Source organism: Colossoma macropomum, unplaced genomic scaffold, assembly GCF_904425465.1.
Source record: "Colossoma macropomum unplaced genomic scaffold, Colossoma_macropomum, whole genome shotgun sequence".
Lineage (NCBI taxonomy): Eukaryota > Metazoa > Chordata > Actinopteri > Characiformes > Serrasalmidae > Colossoma > Colossoma macropomum.
Window position 1 is genome coordinate 7,940,829 of NW_023494807.1, and position 26,900 is coordinate 7,967,728.

Consider the following 26,900-nt stretch of genomic DNA (forward strand, 5'->3'; position numbering starts at 1 on the left):
GAACCCACATCTGCTTTGTTTATCATAAACAGCTCAGGCTGCATCCAGAGTTGTGCCCTATTCACTGTGTAGTGCACTATTTTTGGTCTTGCCGTTTTTGTAAATGTATTTGTCAGCACGGTGGAGCATATCCAGTACTCTTACAATCCCACAATGCACTGCGATATGTAGTGTACAAACGGTGTGCCCTAGCTGACTCACCCATAATGCATTTTGTTGCATGTGATTGAATGTGACTGCTGTTGACAAACCCTTGTAATATTAGTGTACGAAATCGTTCACTGTTCACTGACCGTGTTTATGGAATAGTGTTCTGTGTAGTGATCCTGATTTTCTAATGTAGGGAACAGTGATTTGGACAGAATCTGTATCCGGTAATAATGTTTTACGTAGTGCTCAAATGTGGGAATAGTGATCAGGAGACCACTTCTCCTCACTATAATAGTGTTCTCTGTAGTGCTCCAGTGTAGGGAATAGTGATTAGGGAAACCATTTCTGTTCACTGTAATAGTGTTCTCTGTAGTGCTGCAATGGAGGGAATAGTGATTAGGGAAAACATTTCCGTTCACTATAATAGTGTTCTCTATAGTGTTCCAGTGTCGGGAATAGTGATTAGGGGGCCACTTCTGTTCCCTATAGTAGTGTTCTCTGTAGTGCTCCAGTGTAGTGAATAGTGATTGGGAGACCACTTCTGTTCACTATAGTAGTGTTCTCTGTAGTGCTCCAGTGTCCGGGAATAGTGATTAGGAGACCACTTCTGTTCCCTATAGTAGTGTTCTCTATAGTGCTCCAGTGTAGGGAATAGTGATTAGGGGACCACTTCTGTTCCCTATAGTAGTGTTCTCTGTAGTGCTCCAGTGTAGTGAATAGTGATTGGGAGACCACTTCTGTTCACTATAGTAGTGTTCTCTGTAGTGCTCCAGTGTCCGGGAATATTGATTAGGGGACCACTTCTGTTCCCTATAGTAGTGTTCTCTATAGTGCTCCAGTGTAGGGAATAGCGATTAGGGGACCACTTCTGTTCCCTATAGTAGTGTTCTCTATAGTGCTCCAGTGTAGGGAATAGTGATTAGGAGACCATTTTAAGCATATCGTTTGAACTGTTTGTTTTTGTCCCACCTCACCCCCCTGTTTTGAGTATATGGTCAGTGTACTGTGCTGTGAGTGGCTGTGTGTAGGTTTGTGCAGCACCCACCCCCCCAGCACCCCCCCCCCTTTCTCAGTGCCTCTAAAGGAGCTCTCCTAATCCCCCACGTCCTGCCAAACAGCCGGCCAGGAAAGAGGAAATTGGGGCTTATGAGTCGCATTTACACCCTCAGGTTCCCCTCGCACGCGCTCCATTCATCATCTCTCTCTCTCGCTCGCTCTCTCGCACTCTCTCTCTCTCTCGCTCTCTCTCTCTCTCTCTCTCTCTGGTGTACTTTTTTAGTAGCCCTGTCGAATGGCAGAACTGTTGACCTTGCCATTGTGTCCACTTTCGACTTTGGAGACCCGTGACTGAATATTGAGAATATTGTCTAACTAGCATGTCTGCAGTCAGCGTGTCAGTAACATTCAGCATAGCAGCTCTTGTTAAAGGACCTGTGTCATGAAAAAAAGAGATTGGTGTGGTGTGTAAACATGGTATAAGTTTCAAAGCGTACCTTTCACTTTCCAACCCATACAAGGCATTTTTGGAAACTGAGCTGCAAAAACAGTGGACATGTACTAACTAAACCTTTTGAATAATGTTCCAGTGACCAATAAATGACAAATATATTTCACTTTATTCCTCTCTTCTCGTGTCCCCGACCAATCACAAGGCTGATGTCTTTTGCCCCGTTCACACAACACAGTTTCAGTCTGAGAAACTTCAGCCAGCTGAAGCTAACCCAGCACGACCAAAAGCTAGCAAGCTAGACCCCCTGTCTGAAGCTGCCTTTCGCCGGTTCATTCGTTTACACACATATTTATATGATGTTTATCATTAATTCTAAGTTTGTCCATTCCTTCATTCACATGTTGCGTAATCCGTCCATTTATTTGTCCATTCGTCTGTTTGCACTGTTTATCTATTCCTTTGTGCGTTACTTTGGTTAGTCCGTCTGTTCGTCCGTGACTTTTTTGGTCCAGTTAGCGTTGCATAAAAGCTGGATGATGCTTTTAGATCTGTATGAGGGGCGTAGCAGGCTAGGAGTGTTGAACAGAGAGCTGTCAATCAAGCAGCTTGTTAGCCACACCCACTCAGTTCTCAGTTCTGATCAGCAGCTTTTAAGCTGTTTTATCATTTACATCATATTTTTCATTCAACATTTTTAATATTTTACTGTGTTCTCTGTGACTTTAAGGCCTCTTTGAGAAAGTATATGTCCAAAAGTTTGTAGACACCTCCTCTTCTGAAACAAAAGGAACTGAGGGAGTTTGTCCTCCTTTGCTGTCTCTACTCTTCTGGGAAGGCTTTACACTGGATGTTGGAACATTGCTGTGAGGATTTGATTGAGCATTAGTGAGGTCAGGTTACTGATGTTGGATGGTCAGTTCTGGATCACTCCAGCTCTTCCCAAAGGTATTGGATGGAGCTCCGTCACTCCAGAGAACACAGTTCCACTGCTCCACAGCCCAATGCTGGGGGGCTTTATACCCCTCTAGCCACCACTTGGCATTGGCACTGGCATTAGGCTCATGTGTGGCTGCTCCAGCGTCCCAGTGGTGTAATGGTATGTTACCTGACTAATGATTTCTCTCTGTGGTAGTTTGGCTGGGATGTGGACGTGCAAGGTAGAGTGGAGGAGGGAGAGAGAAATAATGGTGTCTAATGAGCTGGAATAAGTGCTGTGCTGAGGTGGCTCTTGCGTGTGTTGTTATTCGGAGTGTGTTGGAGGTTGGTGCGGAGTGTCTCCCCACAGCGGCTGCAGGGTGTATAAACACACACACACACACACACACATGCCTCAGGCAGTTCCTGCAGACAGAAAACACACTGCAGCTTTATTATTTTTCCCTCTTTGTACATTTCTTTATATTCTTTTCTTTTTTCTCGCTCTGCTTCTGATTGCTAGCTGTGTGTGTGTGTGTGGCAGTGCTGTATGTAGGTCATGTTTCTGTGTGTGTGGTGGAGCTCAGGTAGTGTCTCAGTGGAGTACAGTGTAGAGTGCTGATTAAGGAGGCAGCTCTCTCTCTCTCGCACTCTCCCTCTTTCTCTCACTGTTTTTCATGCTCTCTCTGCCTTTGTATCTTTTTTCTTTCACTGCATCTTTCTCTCCTTCTGTCACACTCATTTTCTCTTTTTCTTCAGTCTTGTCCTCTCTCTCTCTCCTTCTCCCTTTCCCTCTTGCTCCTTCTATCTCTGTATATCTGTCTTACACACTCGCTTTTGTGCTCTCACCCTCTCTCTCTCTCTCTCTCTTTCTCTCTGTCCCATTTTTTTCTCCCACTCATTGATGGAACAGTTGGGCACACATGCCCCCCCCAACCAGCCTGCAGACATTACTTTGGTACCGTGGGTTGATCCACACCGGGCTGTGCCGTCCCAGACCTGTGGGACAGACGTGACCCCCTCTCTCTCTCTCTCACACACACACACACACACACACACACACAAACACACACACACACACAGAGGCAGCACATCACCCCCACGGTTGGATTAATCAAACCCAATCAAACATAATTGCCTGTTTAATTGGGATTCTAATGGTCTCTTGATTGCTCAATTAGACTCCAGGGACGAGAGGTGCATAGAGACAGTTGCTAGGGCTTCTCTCTCCTCCGTGCACATTCTGTCACTTGGCAGCAGGTCTTCGCTCCCCGGCCTTTTCCACACGCACACACACACACACACACACACACACACACACACACACACACACACACACTTGTTTTTAAGTCTCCTATCTATACATTATGTGTAATAATGTGTTATAAATGAGTACCTATATGTAATAATAGTAACACTGATTACTTTCACTTTCATTAAAAGTGAAGAATGTGTTTTTTCCTTCTCCTGTAAAGTTACCATTTTGGAGATTTGAGGTTTTGTTCCAACAGCAATGCTTTTGAAGCTATCTATATGTAATAAAACATACACGCACAGACACTCACACACACACACACACACTCACACACACACACACACACACACACATATTGCTGTTGTCAGAATAAAACCTTGTATAGATAAGGAAAAATGTTCTTAACTTTTAATGGAGTTAAATGGAAAAAAAATTGTCCATGTCATTTTGGACCATTTCTGTTTTTCTGTTCTTGTCTGTTCATCATGAAATGGTAAATTTACAGGAGAGGAAAAAAACATACTTTAATTTTAATGTAAGTCAATGGAACCAGACATTTTTCCAAGTAATTTACGGCTGTTTCTTTTGGTCAGTTCATCTTGAAATCTGAAAAAACATCAGAAATCATACACATACTTACATATATGTAATACATATAGGACATTTTACATGTGAAACTTTACATACATTCTACTAATAATATGTCCCATGTGTTATACTTGCATATAATTATCAGTATGTAATTAGAAACCTCTAAACGTAAGTGTACGTGGTATAAGGGGCCAAAAAGAAATGGCTTTTCCGTTTTAGTTTTAAATAATAAACCAGGGAGCATTTATAAACAGCACTTGTAGTCGTGAAGGCTGTAGAGAAACACTCTCTCCTTCTGTCGCCCCTCTGAGCAGCGCAATACCAGAGCTGTGGCCAGTTTGATTTCAGATTGCCGTGTTGTGACCAGCTCGTAATTTGTCCACCCAAAACGCAGCATGTGTGTCTGCGGCGTCTCCGACGAAGGGTCTGCACACACACAGCGATTTGTTTTCCAAAAGTTACTGCTTTGCTCTGCGTTTGATCACCAGAAGAGTAGCAGTGGAAGAATAAAATCATCCGTCTTGTGTGGCATATTGTAGAGGGGGATGAAAGGAGGGGGCTACTGACCTCATTTTTGAATACTCTCTCTCTTTCTCTCTCTCTCTCTCTCTCTCTCTCTCTCTCTCTCTCTCTCTCGCTCTCACGCTTTCTCTCACTCGCTCTCCTTTCAATTCCTGGCTGTTTGCAGAATTTCCTTTCAGTGCGGCTTATAAGGTGAGCGCTGGTGCCGCTGACCACAGATACACTCAATCAGGGTATAAAAAATAAAAAAATTAAAAAAATAAAAATCCCATCGCTGATCTGCTTTGGGATCCTGCCACCATTTCCTTTGTAATTCCGAAATCCACGCAAATCCAACGGTTTATTTAAAAAATACTTTGTACATCTGTACTTTGATTAAATGATCACATTTGCCGCTTTCGCTGTATTTGGGTTGCATTAGTATCAGAAACGCTTACCGTTAAATTCCAACCCCCCTCACCTCTTGACACGCACACCCTCCCTGCCCTTGTAATGCCGCTCAGAGAGAGAGTATAAAAGCAGGCATAAACCGCTATTGCTTTACCTTAATGCGGCCGCACTTTTAGCTGCTAAAGAGGAAAGCCGTTTCCTATTATGTCCGCTCTGTTGCCTTGAGCGGGCTGCTGACCTCGTATCCGGGGCGTCCCGATTCGCATGGGTCCGCGTCCTTTCCGTAGCTGGACTCCTGCCATTGGTTGTCCTTCCTTCCTGAAATGACTGTCAGAAATAAAGGACCCCGCAGGCCCACCCAATCCAAAAGACTCGCATCTGTAATTAGAGATGGAGCGTTCATTAAGGTAATTAAATACTTCGTGCAGAATCACCTATAATTAGATGTTGGGTCGTCAGTGTAATTAACGCACTGGCGCGACTTCTCTGCTCTCTTGTATGTCTGCGTGCGTCGCCCCGGACATTTTAACACAAGCTAAACATGGCGTTTGAGGCTCGTTGAGGCTCTGTTCACTGTCATTCCAGGTGTGTGTGTCCACTTTAATAACCGTGTATGTGTTGGTATGTGACATTTATTGTTTAAACTGTCTTGTTGATGGACCACAGGCCAGATTTGTGAACAGGCTCAGAATTAAATCATGGGGTTATAAGCAAACAAAAGCATCTGAGGAAAATATGGGGCAGAAATGTGTGGTAGATCTGTCCAGAGGAGCCGCACGTTCAGAAGAGAATCATCAGGAGAGCCTCTGTAGCCGTTTAGGAAACCTAACGTTTGCCTACAGTAATGCAGCCAATGCAGAGTGATGAATTCAGACCCTGCTGTGCTGATCAGTGTAGCCTTTTAGTTTAGTTTCACATTGTTTTTTGCAGCCTGCAGTTATAGAGGCATGTACAGAAAGAGTGGTGGTTGGTCGGTGGGGCATCGTCCCATTAAATGAGGCTGTGCCTGTTTGTGAATGATAAACAAGTAGCTTACTTAGGAAAAATACTTAGGAAAATAATTAAGGCCGTCTAAAGAGAAGAGAGTTTTTATTCCCCAAGCAAGACGTAAAGATACATAAAACAATTTTTTATTAGATGCTTCCCGTGTGACACAGCAGGCTGAGTGTTAGCCCTATGGTCAGATTGCGAAGGCAGTCCCTTTAAATACCACAGCTCACAGTATACTTTAGGTAAAAAATTTTAGGTAATTTTAGGTAAATTTTTTTTTGCAACCACCCTTTGCATTGTGTTAGAATTTCATAATAACCAAAACAAATGATAAAAAAATTACTTGGAAAATTACTTGGTTCGCGATAACACACGACCTTGAGTGCTCTATTGCTTTTATACAACAGTTAAATGAATAAAGTAAGAAATTAATAAACTGGGCCGTGAACGCGGCATTTAATATGTTTTAATGTTCACAGTTCCTTCACCAAATTATAGTTCCTTAACAAGCAGCTTGTTGCTACGTCAGAGTAACAAGCTCCGCCCACTCGCTGCACAGCCAGCAGTTCGTCCTCCAGCTCCTTACACTAAATTCCCAAACTGTCATCACCACTGAGCAGCTTTTCAGTCGGCAGCTGTGACAGAAGAACAACCTGGAATTAGCCAGAAATGAACCGAGTACCATTTGCCAAACGTGTAGTCTGATCTTCTGAGTCTGACCAAATCAGACTGAGCCATAAAACTGCCACAATATCAGGTTTAGCTCAGTTTTGTCTTTTTTTGCCAGATCAATATTACTGTTGTTTTGTTCCAGCCAGTCTGTAAAGCATCTTACAGCCCATTTTGTTTGGTGAATGGTATTCAGTTCATTTCTGGCTGATTCCAGGTTGTTCAGCTGTTCTTCTGTCACAGCTGCTGACTGAAAAGCTGCTCAGTGGTGATGACAGTTTGGGAATTTAGTGTAGTCTCATCTTCAGAGTCTGACCAAATCGGCTGTCGGTCAAATGTGATCTTAAAAGTGTCCATTTTCTGTTTGTGGCAAAGTAAGAAGTAAAAACGTTCAAATGGCTTGAGAGTCTCTCACAGCTGTCAAAGTCATTGCTTAGCAACGGCGTCTCAGCAGAGTGATACAGTGTTTGTGAAATAACAGCACAGTTAGAACGCTTCTCAACCAATCAGCTTGCGTGGCCGGAACTAACTTGTATAAATGTATATACATACGCTGTACACACAAAGATTGGCACAATCTGAATGAAAAAAAAAGGTTTCTATTTATTTTAATATATATAGTATTTATTATAGCAACATCAACTTTCTCGTTCTCTAAAATCCTGCTTACCTACTTGTCCTGTTTTTTTTCTGCGCATCTGATGTTAAAAGAGGCTTTGTTTGAATGTTGATTGACTTCTTAGTATTTGCTCGGTGCTTGAATCTTTTTCTTTCCATTTTGGAGAGCTTCTGAGAATCTGACCCTCCATTCCATTGGTCATGTGTTCTGTTTGATGCTGAAACACTGTCGTATTGGTCAGAGAGCTGGGTGAGCTGGAAGGCCTCCGCTTTCTGGTTTAGTCTTCTGTTCAGTTTTGTGTGGGCAGTGTTGTCCGCCAGCACCTGTGAGTCTCCGTTTGAGCGTGTGCCCTCAGGTGTGCGTCCTGAGTGGGTGTTCTGTCAGGTGAGCTGTGAGAGGAGGCCTCGGCCGGGCCCTGTCGCCGAGAGCGGCACTTTGCCGGAGCGAATCGGGGAGGGGAAAATATTATATCAGATTAGTGTGTATTAAGCAGAGCCTAAAGAGTATATTAATGTAATCCCTCTGTTTTACCGCGAGCCGGTCCGAGAGGCTTAAGCAGGACTCGCGAGCTCACAGCCCACTGGATTAGGGTGAAACTGAGAGGGCTTAATGGGCCTGCCGAGGTGTGTGTGCGTGTGTGTGTTCGCTGATGGTCACCGCCACTGATACCACATTACCAAACACATGCAGGCGTACGTGCCTCCTTTTACTCGCACACAATGATTTGTGTGTAATCTGCATTCGTTTTGATCCAAAGATGAACCCGATCCAGTCCCGCCTCTGATAATATACCACATCCATTTTTCCACTTACTTTTAGTGACCACAGTGGCAGCCGTCTGGCCAGTGCTTGCATATAAACGTCATTTAGCTGCTTTTAAACTGTGTAAGCAACTGTACTTCTGTTCTTGGAGACTGTTTATGTTCATGTAAAACCAATTCTGTGTTTTTAAAACTGTATAGTCTTGAAGGGGAATTCCACAGATTTATCAAAATTTCTACATAATTATTAAGATGTAAAAAGTCATTCAGAGTGGTCTGAAGTGAAATGCTTCATTGTGGAGAAACGAACTGCCTCACATTTCTTTACAGTGGTGGTGATAGGAACCCTGCGTTACAGTCATATGGATAACGAACACCATGAATGGGTTGTAAAAATGCATTTTAGGCCAAAATCTTCTTAAAAATGACCGGAAAACAATGTCTGAGCCATCAGGCAGCATATTTATAAATATTTTGTGTGATAACTTTCAGTGAAGGAGCTTTTGGACAATTTCTGTTTTCTAGAACAGAGCGTTTCACATCTGACCTCTCTGAATGACTTTGTTTGTTTGTCCCTGTTTAATTATGCAGAAATATGAAAGGGTGAATGTAATAGATCCTTTTTTGGGCTGTTCACAAAACAGCTGGTATGATGGTCACATATATTTTACAGTGACCGTTTAGATGACCCAAAGTGCATTTGGACCTGTTCGTTAACAGCGGCCTTTGCTTTCTTCACAGAGCCGATGAGATCGAGATGATCATGACAGACCTGGAGCGAGCCAATCAGGTAAGACCCCACCTCCCCACCTCGCTTCTTTCAGTGAGTCATCACAGTGCTAGACTGAACTCATATCCTGTATGTGCACTGGCAGCTGTTCACTGGCCTGATGCAGAGCACTATTGCCAAAACAATGATGTCACTTCTGCTGTCATAAGCTTAGTCAGAACAGCCGGAACAATACCGACTTTCACTGGGTTCAGGAATCATTGTAGGTGCCAATAGGAGTTAAGCAAACTTAACTGGGTCCATCTTCCGTTAATTTGTTGGTAGCCACATTAGTGTGGCTTAGCATAAAAATGTTTTATCAATCAACTTTTATGTAACCACGAGAAAATTGAGGATCACTTTTTTATTATACAGGAAAAAGGGACTGATAAAAACATATCAAATACTCAAAGTAAATTTAATAATAAAAATTACTCAAATCAGGTAAGTATATAAAAAAAATACAGAAAAAACAGTAGGAAATATAAAACAATATTTGAAGCGTGACTAAAATGTAAAAGTTAATAAAATCAAATCAATACGATCAAAAAAGGAAACTAAAATTTATTTAAATGACTGAAATAAAATAATCATAATTAAAGCAAGAATATGAATAATAATAAATAAATAAATAAATAAATGGGGAAAAAATAAAATGAACTGAACAAAAATAATAAATAATAAAAATAATAGTGGTTAGAGGGTAAAAATTTAAAGTGACTGAGTAACCCAGCGAGCTGAGCTTTAGTGTTTCCTGTATTGAGGTCAGTGGTTCTCTGGAACTAAAGCCCGATTTTCCCTGTTCAGTAAAACCTCTCGGTACCTGGCATGTGATCCAACCACTGGAGCAAGTCTGATAATTACCATTATTTATAGACATTTAATATTGATGGTGCAGCTTTCGATGGTATATAATTTACAAAATCGAAAACCTGGATTTTTGTGACTTTTATAAAAGTGTTTTATTGTGTTTAAATGCTGTTTTTTTTATTGTGGCTATACACATTTTTCATACCCGGAAGGCTGCAATTGTATTTACAGCAGCGTTTTCTCACCCCTCATTGCTCACTAGCAGCTCAACACAGAGCCACAGCATTTAACACACACAGGAGCCAATAGTGTCCTAGTCAACCTGATAACAAGACTAGTGGCAGAAAATAGTTTTATTTGATTATGTTCACTAAAAATGTCTGAGTCATTTTCTATTCTGCTGGTAGAACAGCCAAAGAGGCCCTGCAGAAATAGACTAAAGACTTTATTAGGTCTTCTGCGTTTGGCTGGCCACATGGTTTGCTACACCATCGAAGTGCATACTGACCCAGTACCTCCAGTACTAAACAGTTAGGAAGTTTCAGGTGCCTTCATACCTTCTACCACTCCAGTAATCTTATTTTTCTTTATTTATTGAAATGCTAACAAGCAATTAATGTCCACACAGAGAGCGGAGACAGCAGAGAGAGAGGCCGGGGCACTGAAGGAGCAGCTCACGTCAGCCAACAAGTCCCTGCAGCTGGCCACCCAGATCCAGAAAGCTCCAGACATGGTATCAGTGTTCAGCTTCATGTCCTCCAGCTTAGAGATTCAGCTGGAGCTGCTTGACCTGAATGCATTGGGCAGCGCAGCGTGCTTAGCCATTGCTGACTCTCCTTTGTCCATGTGTGTAGGAGCAGGCGGTGGAGGTGGTGTCCCGTTCCAGCCTGGAGGCGGAGCTGAGCGCCAAGGAGAGGGAGATGGTGCAGCTGGTGGAGGATGTACAGAGACTGCAGGCCAGTCTGGCCAAACTCCGCGAGAACTCCTCCTCCCAGATTAGCCAGCTGGAGCAACAGCTCAGCGCCAAGAGTGCCACGCTCAAGGTTCTTAGCAGTAGCAAACTTTCTTTAAGGAACAGTTCAGTAAAAAAGTGTAATTTACACAATTTCCCCTTTTCACCTCTTGACGTTATCTGTAGAAATGACAACAATACAGGCAAAATTCAGGTTCAGCTGCTGATTTTAGATGTGCGACGTGCTGTTCTGCTTTTATATCGTTAACAGTAAACCATTCACTGTCAGACACAACGTAAGTCTACTTGGGAATATCTTGTTACACTCCAGGGCCAAAAGTATGTGGACACCTGACCATCACATGTGTGAGCTTGTTGCACATCCCTTTCCATGTCCTCTTCAAAGTCCACAAGACTTTGAAGAGTGTCTGTGGGAATTTGTGCCCATTTACTCTAAAGAGCTGTGAGGACAGGTGCCGATGTTGGACGAGAAGGCCTGGCTCGCATTCAACATTCCAGTTCATGAGGTTCAGTGGGGTTGAGGTCGTTGCTGTGTGCAGACCACTGGAGTTCCTCCACACCAAACTTGTCAAACCATGTCTTTATGGACCTCACTTTGCACACAGGGACACAGTCATGCTGGATCAGGGAAGGGCCTTCCCCAAACTGCTGCCACAAAGTTGGAAGGGCATAATTATCTGAAATATCTTTGTAGTTAGCGTTACTTCGCTGGAACGAAGGGGCCCAAACCCTAAAAAAACAGCGTAAGACCATTATCCCTCCTCCACCAAACTTTACTGTTGGTATTTTGCATGCCAGTAGGTAGCGTTCTACTGGCATCCACAGAAACCAGATTTGTCCATCAGGCTGCCGGGTAGTAAAGCTTGAGTCATCACTCCAGAGAACACATTTCCACTGCTCCAGTGTCCAGATGACGCTGGAGAAGTGTGCAAAGTGATCTTAGGCTAATGTGCAGCAGCTCGGCCCTAGAAACCCATTTCATGAAGCTCCCAACACCCAGTTCTTGTGTTGATGTTGCTTTCAGAGCGGTTTGCGACTCTGCAGTGAGTGTTGCAACAGAGGATAGGACATTTTTACACACTATGAGCTTCAGCTCTCACCAGTCCCACTCTTTGAGTTTGCGTGGTCTACCGCTTCGTGGCTGAGCTTCTGTTGCTCCTAGATGCTTCCATTTCACAGCACTTACAGTTGTCTGGGGCAGATCTAGCAGGACAGAAACTTCACAAACTGGCTTGTGGCAAAGTGGTATCCTATAACAGTGCCATGTTTAAAGTCACTGAGCTCTTCAGTACGACCCATTCTTCTGCCAGTGTTTGTCTCTGGAGTTTGCATGGCTATGTGCTTGATTTTACACACGTGTTAGCGATTGGTGTGGCTGAAACACATAGATGCAGTAATTAGGTGAATGTCCACATACTTTTGGCCATATAGTGTACTTGATGTAGATTGAAGTGAATGTACAATGATTGGGGTGTTTACACTTGGTTAGATTAAAGCAAACTCTGAAAAAAATGAGAAGACAACCACTCAAAGCCTGGAACATGCCATATAAGTGGACAGAGACCCCCTAAGAAAATCAGTCTTGGTCGACTTCCACACTTATTCTGGTGTGGTTTGTTTGAAGTATGAACGCAATACAGACTATAGACAAACTAAACACTTCGAAGAAGCTGTTACTGAGAAAAGGAAATAGACAAAAGAAGAAGAAGAAAGAAGCTGATGCTGTTCTGAGAACGATGGCCTGACCACCCCAGAGTCCAGATTTCAATAACACTGAATGCGGTCTTACTGTGAGAAACTGGAAATGCAAACCGACCTCTAAGACTGAGCTTCAGATGTGTGGAAAAATGTCCCTGCAGAAATTTTTGAGAAATTGAAAGCGAGTCCCAAAAAGACTGGAAGCTAATAAAGGCAAAGAATGGACACACTAAGTCCTGATTTAGTGATTATATTGAACAGTTAAGGCTTCTGTGTGATTCCTGTCCCAGTACTGTACATAAAACAGTCACAAAACTTGTGCGGTCAGTTGTACCTTTTTACTTCTATCACTTTTGTTTACATGGTTTGGTTTGATTGCAAATCCCTAAGCAAACTGGAGCTAAAACACAATAATGCATCATTTCCTACATCGGTCTAAACCAAGGAAACCGAACTGTAGATATAAATGCACCCTTAGGCACACAGATTGCAGTTCTGATTGGTGAGCTTCCATTACTTCTTAGTGAGATTTGCTTTGTTTCTCCAGTGAAAAGCCGAACGCGTCTTGGCGGATTGACTAAGTTTGGGGTAAAGGGGGGGAATTGTCTAAATTAGATTTTTCAACAGACTGTTCCCACACTTGTTCAGATGCTAATAAGGAAATGTGTCATTGCCTCTCAATACAATTTTTCCGTGAAGAATGTCTGTATTGAATGTCTGTCTCGTCACATTTCCCAACCCCCACTTCTCTTTTTTTTCCTTACTCATTCCTGCCTCGCTTGTGCAGCAACTGGAGGAGAAGTTGCAAGAGCAGGCCGACTACGAGGAGGTGAAGAAAGAGCTGAGGTAGGACCTGAGCTGCCTCATTAACCCCAGCACATTACACACGGCCTGTAAATACACTCAATAAGGCACAGCCTTTTTATTATTAGCCCCCTCATCCACCCTCATAGTTGTGTTGCAAATACCAGATCGGTCATTATGATTAATCAGCGCTGCTATTTGGCATGGGCATAGAAAGCTTGTGTTGTGGGTTTGTGAGTGTGCTTGGCTAACTCGGTTAGCGTAGCGCAGAGCTATGATGCGGTCTTATCGGCGCACGGCTGATCTGGTTAGCGCCTGTCTTTGATGGACTTTAACTGCTTTAGCCCGGGTGGCACGTCTGCCGTTCCCTACTCTAACTCGATTGCGTGTGTTTATAGATCTGAGTCAGGGCTTCCTCCCATGAATGGGCCCCTTTTTATTCGAGCAGAGGCCCGTCCTCCTGGCCCCAGCTCAAAACCGCCCTTATCAGCCACGTTAGCACTGCCAGTCCCCAGCGCCGATAGCATCTTTGAAAGCATTCCTCACTAATGCCACCCGAATTGATCTGATCTGGCCATGAAAAAAGATCACGCCTCCTATTTAACCGCTGCTGAAAATAAGAGGGGGGAGAGCAGGACTTTAGACGACTCGAATTCTTTGAGGAAAATTGATTTAATTTGCCTTGTTTCAAAATAAATGTGTGGCTCTGGTTATTTCGGACTGAACAGCCCTGATTGATTGTGTGAGGCTCTGTCTCTTTCCTATTTCTGAACAAACTCTCTCGTCTCTCCACAGTATCCTCAAGTCTATGGAGTTTGGGCCGACTGAGAGTGCAACAGTGCAGGTAACTATACTGCTATACAGCTACTTTTTTAATATACTGTATGTCCAAAAGTATCCAGACACCCCTTTTAATAAATGACTTCTGCTACTTTAAGGTGCACCCACTGTTGATGGAGGTGTTCAGGTGCACAGCTTGTATAATCTCTATATAAAAGCCCTAGACTAGTAGAATAGGATGCTGTGAAGAAGCCACACATCGTGCAATGCCAAGTGTTGGCTAGAGGGGTGTAAAGCCCCCCAGCGTTGGGCTGTGGAGCAGTGGAACTGCGTTCTCTGGAGTGATGGAGCTCCATCCAATACCTTTGGGATGATTTATGATCCAGAACTTCAGTACCTGACCTCACTAATGCTCAATCAATATCTAGAGTAAAGCCTTCCCAGACGAGTAAAGGGTGTTACTGCAGCAAAGAGGAAAAACTCCCCATTACCATCCTTAATTTGAGGAGAAACGCTGGATGAGCAGGAGTCTACAAACTTTTGGACTTACAGTGTACATCACTGGATCAAATTTTAGGGGAAGATTTTTAGATTTTCTTTGTAATACAAAAAAATGGTCAGTTCAAAAATATTTTCTGTTTTTGATTTGCACAGTTGTTTTATGAAACTGATGAAGGTGGCGATAGTCTTGCCTCTTAGGTAGTTAACCATTGAATTTGGGTGAGGCTGGTGGTAAATGTCTGCAGTTATAGCTATAAAAGTTTGTTTAAGTAGTTACTTTTCCACCGTGAGAATGAAGCAATGAAGTCTTTATTGGAGCTGCGGTTGACAGTTTGATTAATACATCAGGGCTCAGTATTAAGCCGTTGTGTTTCTCTGTAACAAATCCAAACTATAAGCCTGGCTTTTCTCTCATCTCAGGACTCGTCTAAGCCGCTGGAGGTGTTACTGCTGGAGAAGAATCGCGGTCTTCAATCTGAGAATGCTTCTCTGCGCATCGCCAACACCGAGCTGAGCGGTAAGTGTCTGGTCCACTCTGGCTGCCCTGCAGCCACTGAATGGAAGAGGCTAGACATGCCTGTTGGGGGGAGGTATTTGTTTAGGGACCAGAAAAAAAGACGGGTAAGAACCACAGTAGTAGTTTTTGCCTGAAATAGTTACAGTGCATTGTATGGGTGCGTATATATATATTGCTGCTGTCGGAACAAAAAGCTGCATCTTAATTTTTGTCGTTTTTCAGTTATTATCATAATTGAAAATTATGCCCTTTACATTGTGTGTAAAAAGAAATGACAAGTGTGAAAAAAAAGTCTGGTTCCATTGACTTACATTAAAAGTAAAGTATGTTTTTTCCTTGTCCTGTGAAGTTACCATTTTGGAAATACGAGGTTTTCTTCCAGCAACAGCCATATGTACAGACACACATATACATAGATAGTACTGTGCAACAGTTTTAGGCGCTTCAGAAAATGAGGAATTTTAAAAGAATGCTTATTAAAGAAAATTTAATAAGCTATTGATGTGGACAGTATACATATTCATATAACATAACGTAAAAACAAACTTTACTTTTAATGTAAGTCAATGGAACCAGAGTTTTTTCCAAGTCGTTTTGGGCCATTTCTTTTGGTCCATCCTTCATAAAATTTACACACAATGTAAATATATATATATATATATATATATATTATATATATATGTAGTTACTGATATTTAATTTTTTCCATTCTATATTCTATTTTTTTAGTTACACCTTTACACCTTGTCCTACTTTATATATACACATTAAAATGCATTACCTAGCAATATGAGCATGGCGTGATTTGGAGGCAGTGGAAAAGGGTGGAACAGGTTAATGCTGTTAAAATGGAGACACTTTTTTGAACTGTTTTTCATGTCGAAAAAATGGGCCACTTCAGCACTTTGCCACATTAGTCATGGCTCTTTTGATAATTGCTCATCACCAGATGTGCCGCTGACATTTCGAGCAGCGTACTGACTATAGAGCAGGCTGCTTTATGTGCTCTTTCTCCGTCCTCTTCTGCGCTATCTCTCTCGTTCAGTCTCTCTCCACTCAGTCTGTCTCGCACACACTCTCAGGTCCCTCTGTACACTTTAACATACCAGGAAAAAAGTGTATGCTCCATGGAAAGGTCCTTGAGTTGGCGTTGTACTTCTGAAAATATATTGCTGTTCAGTTATTCACAGAAGTTTATAGACTACAGGTTATAGCGTTTCCTGACTTTTAATTGGAGTCATTTGCAAGCTCTCATTTTCAATATACTTGAAAGCAATGAGATTAATATGGTGTTGGAAGGATCGCTAGAAACGGGGAAATGTGATCAGACCTCCATCTCTTTTTATGTGTCTGTGCGTATGCGTGTATGTGTGGGTGTGCGAGAGAAATGTCAAGAGCTTTGGCTTTGGGGCTGCATAAACAGGATATTTAAATAGCGCTCAAAACTTTGCATAAAAAAAAACATTAACATAATTGACAGGTCACCGTTGCCTGACCTCCTCATCACGTCCCACTAATTTAAAGGGGCCTTTGGTCATTTGCATACATGAAATTCATTTGTTGATTGTTTTGTTTTAACGTTCACTGCGTCCACTCCTTCGAACAGTCTTGGCAGTCTTACCTTAGGCCCTTGCTTCATGTAGAGCGTAGAAATCGCCCTAGTGTTGCCCTTCACGTTGCTGTTGGGGTGTTATTCAGAGACGCTTTTGCATTCAGGTAGAGAAATTTGCCCCCGTGGGTCCACAGAAATGTTTCTCATGGTTATGGAATGCTGCCCTCGGTGTAGGCAAACATGTAGCACAACATGAGATCTATGAAAAATTCATAGTGTTGGGGGAGCGTTTTTAATGCTCCAAAATTTTCTCCCCCTAAACTATCCCCTTAGAGAGACGTCCACCTGCGTTAAGATCTAAAGCTCTGTTCAGATCCGGCCCACTGTGGCGAATGAATATTTTACCTGATTCATTCGAGGCCACACAATGAATATTTACCACTTTAATGCTTAACGTTCATCAAGAGTGGCGGTGCATCTGAACTTATCGTTGAACTTCATCTTTTTTATTATTACTGCTATTATTCCTCCCCCATACCTGTCTTTCTTGACCTGAAAGGATTTTTTCTTTTTGTATTTTACAACCCATAACAAGCACTTTTTGAATACACACTTATTTTGCTTGTCGAGCCACGGAGACCCCTTCAACAAAGACTGTTGTTAATGCACTGTTGCACATCAGTCACATAGGAGGAATGGACAGGAATGGACATTTATAAAGGTCAGACGCAAGATTGAATTATCTGGTAGCTCATCAAAGCCCCCGACACTTTTTAGTCATTGCTGATCAAGTGACCATCCCTTTATGCTGACTATCAGAGAGTCATACTGCTCAATAGACTGAGCCAAAGACTGGACAATGCTCCCAATCTGCCTCTCCTCACCACATAAAGAGAAACTGGTGGCAACGGATCTGGACGGCAACAAGATCTTTATCCTTCCAGGCTGTAGCTTACAAGAAAGGTGCAAACCACAAATGCATGGGCGGCTTGTCTGGGGGGCTTGGCAAAAGGTTAATACAAGTTTAAAATCTTTTCTCTACATAAATAAACTAAAAAAACTGTCTTTTTGGACCCCTTTTTTTGTTAACTCCCCCATAATGCATTGTGTTTGCCCTTTCTTGTAGGGTCAGCCGGCCAGAAAGGGAAAGAGGAGACTCCGCTCTGCCAACTCGGCCCCGCCTCCGCCAACTCAGCCCCTACCGCCCTGCAGGGCACCACGCCCCCTCCTGCCTCGTCCTCTCAACTCTCAGTCCGCACAGGGGCGGGGCCCAACTCCGCCCCGGGTCCGCCCCCAGATCCACCCGCCAACGGGACACACCCCCACTTCCCGGCCACAGGCCTGGGACAGGACTTCTATGGCACCGCTGCCTTCCCCCTGGCGGGCAAGGTGGCCCTCAACTCCCTCTTGCAAAGGCAGCTCATGCAGACCTTCTACTCCAAGGCCCTGCAGGACGGCTCCATGCTCTTCGCACCAGCCCACTACGCCCCGGGCCCACTGCCCCAAAGTTCTTTGCAAACACACCAGCCCTCTTGCATTAGCCCGGATGCCAACGGCGGGACGGCACCCTCGCCCAGCCGCTCGGAGGGCGCCGGCAGCGCCTCTGAAGGCGAGGACATGGACACGGCTGAGATCGCCCGGCAGGTCAAGGAGCAGCTCATTAAGCACAACATCGGGCAGCGCGTCTTCGGCCACTACGTGCTAGGCCTGTCCCAAGGCTCGGTCAGCGAGATCCTGGCGCGCCCAAAACCCTGGAGCAAGCTGACTATCCGCGGCAAGGAGCCCTTCCACAAGATGAAGCAGTTCCTGTCCGACGAGCAGAACATCTTGGCCTTGCGCAGTATCCAGGGCAGGCAGAGAGGTGAGTGGACTCTGGATCTTAACAAGTACTTCGCTCATAGAATGCTGGTGTTGCTAATTATATTATACAGTTATGCAGAAGCAGTTAAAGTCATTCACCCTGCAGCCAACAAACAAAACAGTCTGTATGTGACATTAAATTATATAACTAGTATAATATATGTACAGTGTTATGCGAAAATTTGAGCAACCCGTTCAAATGAATTTGTTGATTTTCTAAGTGAAAATAAATTAGACAGTACTCTACAAAGAACATAATGCACACATACTGTTTATTTGATTTTTTTTATATATATGTTAAACTTAGCAAGTAAATAGAAAATGTGGACTAACATTTTCAGAAAAATGCCATATTTAAGGTGTTCCCTGTAAATTAGAGGTGTCAACCTCAACCACTAAAAGGGCCATATTAAAAAATCTTAACAAATCTGTGGGCCAGCTGTGTTTTTGTTGTATATTTACTTTTTGTCATGACCCCAGCTGGCCATTTTTGCTCAAAATATGCCAAAACTACAATGGCAAAAAATAGGCATCGAATACTTCAACAATTCAAAAATAATAATAGTATAATAATAGACTACAGTAATAATAATAATAGACTATATTAGCTGCATATCACTGTTAAACCTCTTTAAATGTCCCCAATATATAGTAGGTTCTTAAAACTGCCCATTCGCTTGAACTCCTCATCTTTTTTTTGGTTCGTTTTTGTGGTGCTGTACCATAGATCGTTGTTGGGGAGGGGTTGGGAGCATACATTACATTGCAGTGCATGCTGATAACTGTAGTGCAGTTCATGGTGAAATGGGCTAATGTCAATAGAAAATTAAAATAATTTTGCAGGCCGAATAAGATTGCGTCACAGGCCTGACTGGACCCGCAGGCTTTGTGTTTGACACATGGGCTGTAAAGGATGTGTTAACCATAGTCGCCATCGGAGCAAAAACACAAGCTGGCCTTTACGTTGTGTTAACATGTCTTGATGATTGCACTGATAGAAATGGTCCAAATTAAATCTTTTAAATAAGGTTTTGTTCCAAACATAACTTGTTTTGTCTTAGAAAATCAACAGAACATGTACATAAGTCTACTTGAGTGTATATCAGTTGATGGTATACATTAACAGGGCTGTTCAAGCACATCAGCATTCTAAGGTGAAGTGTTTCTTTAAGTTGTTGGTCTTGAATCAGCTAAATTTGTGATCAAGCATGCCATTTTAAATTTCTCTCAGATGTGTGAATGTAGACTTTAAGTGAAAAGGTTAGTGTGTGTATGTAGAGTGTTGCTTCATATACATTAGTACATATTAATTCTCAACCATTAAGAGTTTGTGAAAGTGTGATTAAGCAACTGCCTGTTACTTTGGAGCCTAGAAAAGCGCTGCATGTACCGTGATGAACTCCTTTCTCCTCGGTCTCTCTACATATCGATTCAGACGTCAGTTTAGATCCTTCACATCTTTTCCATCACAACTCATTTCCACACGACCAAGCTTCTGATCGTCCTTCAGGCTCCGTGGCCCGTCCTCATCGCGCGCTAATCGATACCGAAACCTTTCACTGATCAATAGTATTGACCCAGAAGGAAGGCAACGGTAAGTCCCGGAGAGTTTCGATCCACACCGCTTGCTCCAGTTCCGCCCTCGGATTGCCAGGAATATAGGCAGCCGGGAAGCTGTCAGCCTGTACTGACCTAAGATCGCTTCCTCTGTCCATCTTTAACCTTAAGTATCAAAGGAAAGGCGTCGGATATCTCAGTCTGACCGTGCTCTGTGCTGAGCTTGAGTTAGATTGCGGGTGATTGGAGAAGGCCTTGCTGTGTGCCGAGAGCTGTGGGCACATGGCTGTCCGCTCTCGTTATTCATTATAGGCGCATTTGGCAGAACAGTGGACATTTGGGAAATGTTGCACAGCAGCAGAAAGAACCGAGGGGGCTGCTGCCATATGCAAGCTTTGGAACGTGTCTAAGAAACCTTTTTCACGACTTGAGTGTGCGCTACAGTAGTTTGGCGAGTTCTCTGTGGTTTGTGTAGCTCTCAGCAGCTGAATGCTCAGAGGTTTGTTTTAGTAAACAGTGATAGCTGCTTTTCAAGGCCAGTTCTTTTTAATGAGTGGGGTCTAACCTGTAATCCAAGGTCAGATTTTTTTGACATGAAGTCACCGGTCCTGCTGCACATGTTGACATAGAACTCATTTGCCTTCAGCTTAGCCAGATAATACAGCCAGCCCAGTCTAACTAGAAGTTAGATGTCCTCATCCATTCCAGGCAAGCTTTTGAAGATGTTAGGCGTGACCAGCGAACTTGCGTAAACATCCTCAGGTGCTGAAATTCAAGCAGGTCCATCGTCAGCCATTTCCAACCCCCTCGCCTCACTCCACCCTCCCGGCCATGATAACGTACTCAGCTCCAGTCAGCCACACGCACCCTTTTCATCTTGTCGTCCCTTTTTTTGTCGTTTATTTTGACAGAGAGCCCAGGCCAGGCCCTTAGCCGAGTCTTTCAGGAAGGTCCGAAGCGGAGAGCCGGCTCCGAAGGCGCCCCGCGGACAGGTGTGTCCCATAGTCCCTCTTTTGTCCCCCACCCCACCCCCGTGTGGCCGTTTTTCCCTGTGGTAGTGCTTTGGCTTTAGTGCTTGGTTGAATTTAACGTTTAATAGTTCCGTTCCTGAAACAGTACTTACGGTCAGTACTTTTTTTTAGCCTCAGGTGAATGAGCGTGTTTGGGACTAGGACTAGGGTCTAGGGTCAGTATGTTCCATTTGTGAGTACCACCTAGTGCTGGACATCATTGACAAAATAGTTATAACATATGGTGTAATGGTATAGTGTTAAAGGGCTCATGTCTTTTTTTATATTAATTTATAACAACTTTATAAAGTAAGAGTTTGATATAGTGTGAAAGCATACTGTTCACTCCCCACTCTATACAGTTTGTGTATGGAAAGTAAGCTGCAAGTTTCAAATTCAGTGTTGTGAAAGCCATTACTTTACATATATCTGTCTATTTTGCCCACAGCCCTGCCCGTTATTATAGTTATAAGGAGTGTTTCAGCCTAGACTGTATTTGGAATGAGACACAATACAGGACAGTGAATCAGAACAGAGCTTATTTAAGCAAATAAGACTTAAACGTACAGGAAAATAAACAGCCTGTTTAATTCTAAGGGATGAAGGCAGGTTGGAAAATGGTCATGTGGAAATGAATTAGAACTCTTTTTGGTACATCAGACCACATTGGCGTTATAAGTGGAGCGCAGGGAGCAAATAAACTACACAAAAAAAATGCAGAAATGAATGAACCCATGTTTCCACAGTGGTGGGATGCTAAAAAAGGTCTTACGAACCTAACCTAGCTTGCTTTGTTCTGTTTTCTCCTCTTAAAATGATACCAAAGGGAATCTTCCACAGTGTTGTGGTCAGTAAACAGACAGGAAACAGAATTTCCAGAACGCAAATGTATGTGGATTTTGAAATGTCCTTTCAAAACAGTCCAAAACCCCCAGCAAATGGCAAACATTTCAGTTAATTTTCAAGACTTTCCAGTCGCAACAAAACCTCGTATCTCCAGAATGGCAACTTAACAGACGAAGGAAAAAACCTGTTTTACTTTTAATGTAGGTCAATGGAACCAGACATATTTCCAAGGCATTCTCAGCCATTTCTTTTGGTCTGATCATCATGAAATGTACACACCATGTAAAGAGCAACAGACATTTTCAAATTATGTCAAAAACAAAATATAATTCACTCTTACATGGATATTATATAATGTATATAAAACTCAAATATATCACTAAAAATATTGCTAAAACTGAAAAGCAGTATCACAGGGTACGAATGTCACAGCTGCTAGTAAAAACACTAAATCGCCCAGCACTTTCACTGCCTAATGTTGATGTTTGAATGAGGCTGACTCTTCAATCAGATCTGACCTCCTGGAGTCTACAGAGACCACGACATCAAAACTGAGGACGTTTCTGCAGAACATTTTTATCACCTTGAAAAAGGCTCAACCTTTAATGTTAATCTTAGACTAGTTTTACTGTTTGAAAAGAAATCAAACACAATTCCCAGCTTACCTCCAAACGTGGTCGATCAGCCAAGACATGTTTGGTGTCTGAAGTTTGTTGGATTTTGGAGCTGGAAGGCTAGTGTAGCGAACAGTTAACACTGTGTAGACTGTCATCAGAAAGTCCTCACACATTTGCCTGAAAATGATGAAGAATTTGTTAAAATATTGCGATTTTTCTGACCAATGAAGAGTTTGCTGTGTAAATGCGATTATTTTCTAGAATTTAATCTTCGGTCCTTTTTTGGCTGAGAAGAACAGCAAATATATTTTTCAGACTAGAGGCTTAAACTCTCGATGTAATGTACCATGAGCTCTGCTTTATTCTGTTAAAATTCTACAATTGAAACTTAATATAATGTGTGATAAACACTTGCAGCTCTTGTGATTTGAAAATTGAGCTCTTTTAAATGATCCAGTTTGAAAATGACTGCCGCAATCTGTTATATAATCTCAAATAAACTCGTTTAAGAGGTTTTTGGCAGGGTGACACACTATTGTGTACAATTTTGTTTGTCCTTTTTTTTTATATATAACAGTACGTACTGAGAATAAGTCTCTATTACCTATTAGCTACATTAACCTCTTCAGTGCAAACTAGTCTTAACACAAAGGCAACTTTTGACACATATGTATGGAGACAGTACCCATAGTGCACTCCACAGCTTGCATATTCAAGTATTCGTGGCACACTTGAACTGAAAACTGGAGCGGTCACCGCTCTGTTGTCTTTGCTAATATTACGCAGATCTGTGCCTGAAGAAAAGAACAGCAAATGTAACCCTTTTATCCTCTGTGGCTTCTTCTGCGTGCTCTTTCCCATGGTGTGGAAATGCGTCTCAGGCACCTCCAGCCCAGCTCTCCCCCACAGCGACTGCCTGATTGACGTCAGGCGAAAGCCCCAATATATAATTTAGGCATTTTTAACGAGTGCCTGTGCGCCCGGGGCTGGGTGGTGTCGGCTTGGCCTTTCCAACACGTGGGTGTTACACAAATACCTCCACTGGTCAAATAAACACTCGGATTCTCTCGTTTGGGGTTTTCGCTGGTGGCCTCAAGCTGTGTCATCCATATCCCAGCCTGGCTTTAAACTGTTCTAACAGTATAGCATTGGACAGAGTGCTTGCAAAAGCACAGCGTTTTAAAGGACACTGTTTTCTCAGGTCAGCGGGACGCTGGCTTTCGCGGTCGGCTCTGGCACTGCTGGGCACCACTTTACCCTCGGTCAGAACATGGCCTATTACTTCCAGGTCACACCGTTAACGCCCTATTAGCGCACAACACACATCCACTTTGAAATGTTTTCAAGGGACCTCACACACGTACAGGCGTAATCACACACCAGCTAGATGTCGTTGACAGTCAGTAACGGAATGAAAGTCTTGATGTCGGCTCTCTGCAGCTTCACTTTAAATCCTGTTCCAGTTCCAGTTGTTTAGCGAATGACTCTCAGGTTATTTGCAATGGGTTATATCTGCTTAATGGAAGCTTCTCTAAGTACTGTTGATTCTTTCAAAACAGTTTTTTTTTAAAATGTGTGCCTAAATCTGTTGTGCCTCTTTCTCTATGTCTGTCTGTCTCTCTAGGCAACATTACTACCCGCATCCGCACACCTGAAAGTGGCTCGGACGAAGCCATCAAATCTATTCTGGAACAAGCTAAGCGGGAACTCCAGGTCCAGAAAGCAGGCAAGTCCTCTCTCTCCCATATCTCCTTAAGTTTGGCTCCGTAAACTCCCTAAACTCAAATTCAGTACTGTTTTTAACATACCCTCGTCGACTTCCCACCACTTAGAGATGGGTCACTTTTAGCTCAGCTAGGTTAGCTTCAGTGAGCCAATGAGCTAACACTGCAAATCGTTTTTTAGCGAAATATACATATATTTTATGAATAATTGATGTTCTTGGGAATACGTTATGGTTTGAAACTGCTGTATTGCCTTTCTTTTTGTTGTTGTTAGCTGCGTAGGCTTTAGCTTGCTAACTTGCTAAATAGCAAAATAGTAAAATGATGCATCAGCAGCCATGCATAACAGATAACGTAGTTTTCTACATAAAACACAGTTTGATTGTAGCAAATTGGATGTCATACTTTTTTACAAGTCTTGGCTTGAAAACAACTTTGCCATTTCTCAGGAGATTTGAAAGGGGAATTGCATCAAATCGCATTGATTTCAGAGCTGAATGTGCCGCTAAATCAGTCCCTCCCCGCCTCCAAGGGCTCTTCTATAAACTTCATTTGAGCTAATAAAGTAATGTAAGAGTATTAAGATGGCATGGGATCCCCCCCACCAACTTACCCCTTACCCCCAGCACCCCATGAGGCTATAATGAGGCTAATTTGATGGGAGCATGGTAACATGAGGGATTGAAATGGCCGAATCATGAGTTTCAGAGTTTACCACTTTTTAAAAGTGTAAATATAAGAATTAAACTTCTGGGCGTTACACGTTACCTGAGTTTATGGGTTGTGATGCATCACCAGCCAGTAAATTCTCTGATACCACCTGAACACAGCAGACCAAGGTAAAATGACCAGTGACTAATTAACAACTGAATGTAAACAGCTAGTAGAGACAGTTTGGTGACAGTTTTCCCACTTCACAAGTCAATGATGACCATCTGAATGCATCATCCAGCTTTTAAAATTCCAACAGTGGCATTCTGACATCATTCCTGACTGTCTGTTTCTTCCTCCAACAGCTGACGCTACTCTTCCTCCCTCCTCATCCGGGGGCTTGAGCGGCAGTGGAGGTAGTGGCTCGGACGAGGCCATCCGCTCCATCCTAGAGCAAGCGCGTCGGGAGATGGAGGCACAGCAGGCCGCTCTGGAGCCCGTCCTTAAGGCCTCGTCCTCATCTTCCGCATCGTCCTCCTCCTCCATCTCCTCCCTCTCTCAGGGTGACCTGTCCATGTTGTCCCCCAAAGTCCTGGTGCCATCCACGCTTGGCGCCCCTCTGCCTGCCTACAGCCCGCTGTCCCTGGTCCTGAAGAAACCCCCTTTGCTGGCCTCCTCCTCCCCTTCCTCTCCCTCCCCCTCCCCTCTCCTGGACTACAATAGCATTAAGAAGGAGAGACCGGGATCCCCGGGGCAAGATGGTCTGCCGGATGGCGGCTCCAAACAGGCCAGGGCCTTGGATGGGACGTCCAGAGGCCACTGGAGGGATCAGTGGTGGAGCAGCTTGCATCAGGAGCGACACAAAGGCCTGTCTGAGGAGAACCACAGCCTGGAGGACTCCAAAGAGGTAAGGAGCCTATTTTAATCTGCAGGTGCTGAGCATCCATTATAGGGTTATTACATTTGTTCTCTGTGGTATGCATGGCAAACATCAGCGCTATGGTGATTGTAAGCTTCTCTTGCATGAAAGGTTGCTATGAACTTGTTTTTTGGCACAACTAAAAATCTTCATACATCAACGCTTACCAAAGCCTGGTCATCTTTATTTTGCATGGCAAAGAGAAATTGCGAATGTTATTAGAATCATTAGATCATTAGACTTTTTTTTTTTTTTTCCAACTTGCGTGTAGATATCGTTGTATTATCTAAATATAAACATATAGTACATACCAACCCTTTACTCCATCCACACCAAACCAAGCCTACAGTCCTTAAAAAGAAAAAAGGAAAGTTTGAATAGTTTTCCAAACTCTAAAGAAATATGCAAGATTTGAGCATTTGGAGACCTCTCTGGTGGAAATGTATAATTGCACGCAACGAGAGGAAGATTTCGTAAAGTGGGTCGTGCTTCGGACCCCTTCCCCAAGCAGATGAATCTGCCGATTGAAAAAATGCTCAGAACTCGGTCAGAACGTGGTGAAAGAAGTGTCTTCTGAGTGAGTTATCCGCTATTGCCATCATATCTTCATTGTTATAATGTTGAATTTGCATTTGAGACCTAAACATCGAGCCGGACCTTCTTTTTGAGGCTGTGCTTGTGACGTTAATACATAAAGGCTTATGACACGGTTCTAAAAACTCTCAACCAGACTCCTCTGACTTCATCAAATGATTATTTTTGGCTTTTCAGGGTGACTAGCAGCAGCATAATCACACCATATTTTGGCGTGTCGGTTTTTTTCCTGACTTAATAATGCTGCTACGTTTAAAGTAAGCAAAAAACAAAATCTTACTTAGTGCAGCTTTAAGGAAACTGACTATGCCTTTTCTACCACAGTCACTTCTTGTTTTAAGACGTTTTCCTCAAACTCAGCCCTTCTTAGCATGAAAACAGCAGGCTAGCTCATTTTAATGTTCTG

The 26,900-nt window shown here is 43.1% G+C and overlaps 1 protein-coding gene across 1 annotated transcript in view; it reads left to right on the plus strand.

Annotated features, from left to right (window-relative positions):
* Positions 1–26,900, plus strand: part of cux1b (cut-like homeobox 1b) — a 232,815-nt gene that overhangs the window by 154,467 nt on the left and 51,448 nt on the right. Inside the window, exons 9-14 of the mRNA XM_036556545.1 lie at positions 9,054–9,102; positions 10,520–10,624; positions 10,746–10,934; positions 13,350–13,408; positions 14,162–14,210; positions 15,068–15,164. Of these exons, the coding sequence (XP_036412438.1) occupies positions 9,054–9,102; positions 10,520–10,624; positions 10,746–10,934; positions 13,350–13,408; positions 14,162–14,210; positions 15,068–15,164 (548 nt within the window). The remainder of the gene's footprint in view (positions 1–9,053; positions 9,103–10,519; positions 10,625–10,745; positions 10,935–13,349; positions 13,409–14,161; positions 14,211–15,067; positions 15,165–26,900) is intronic.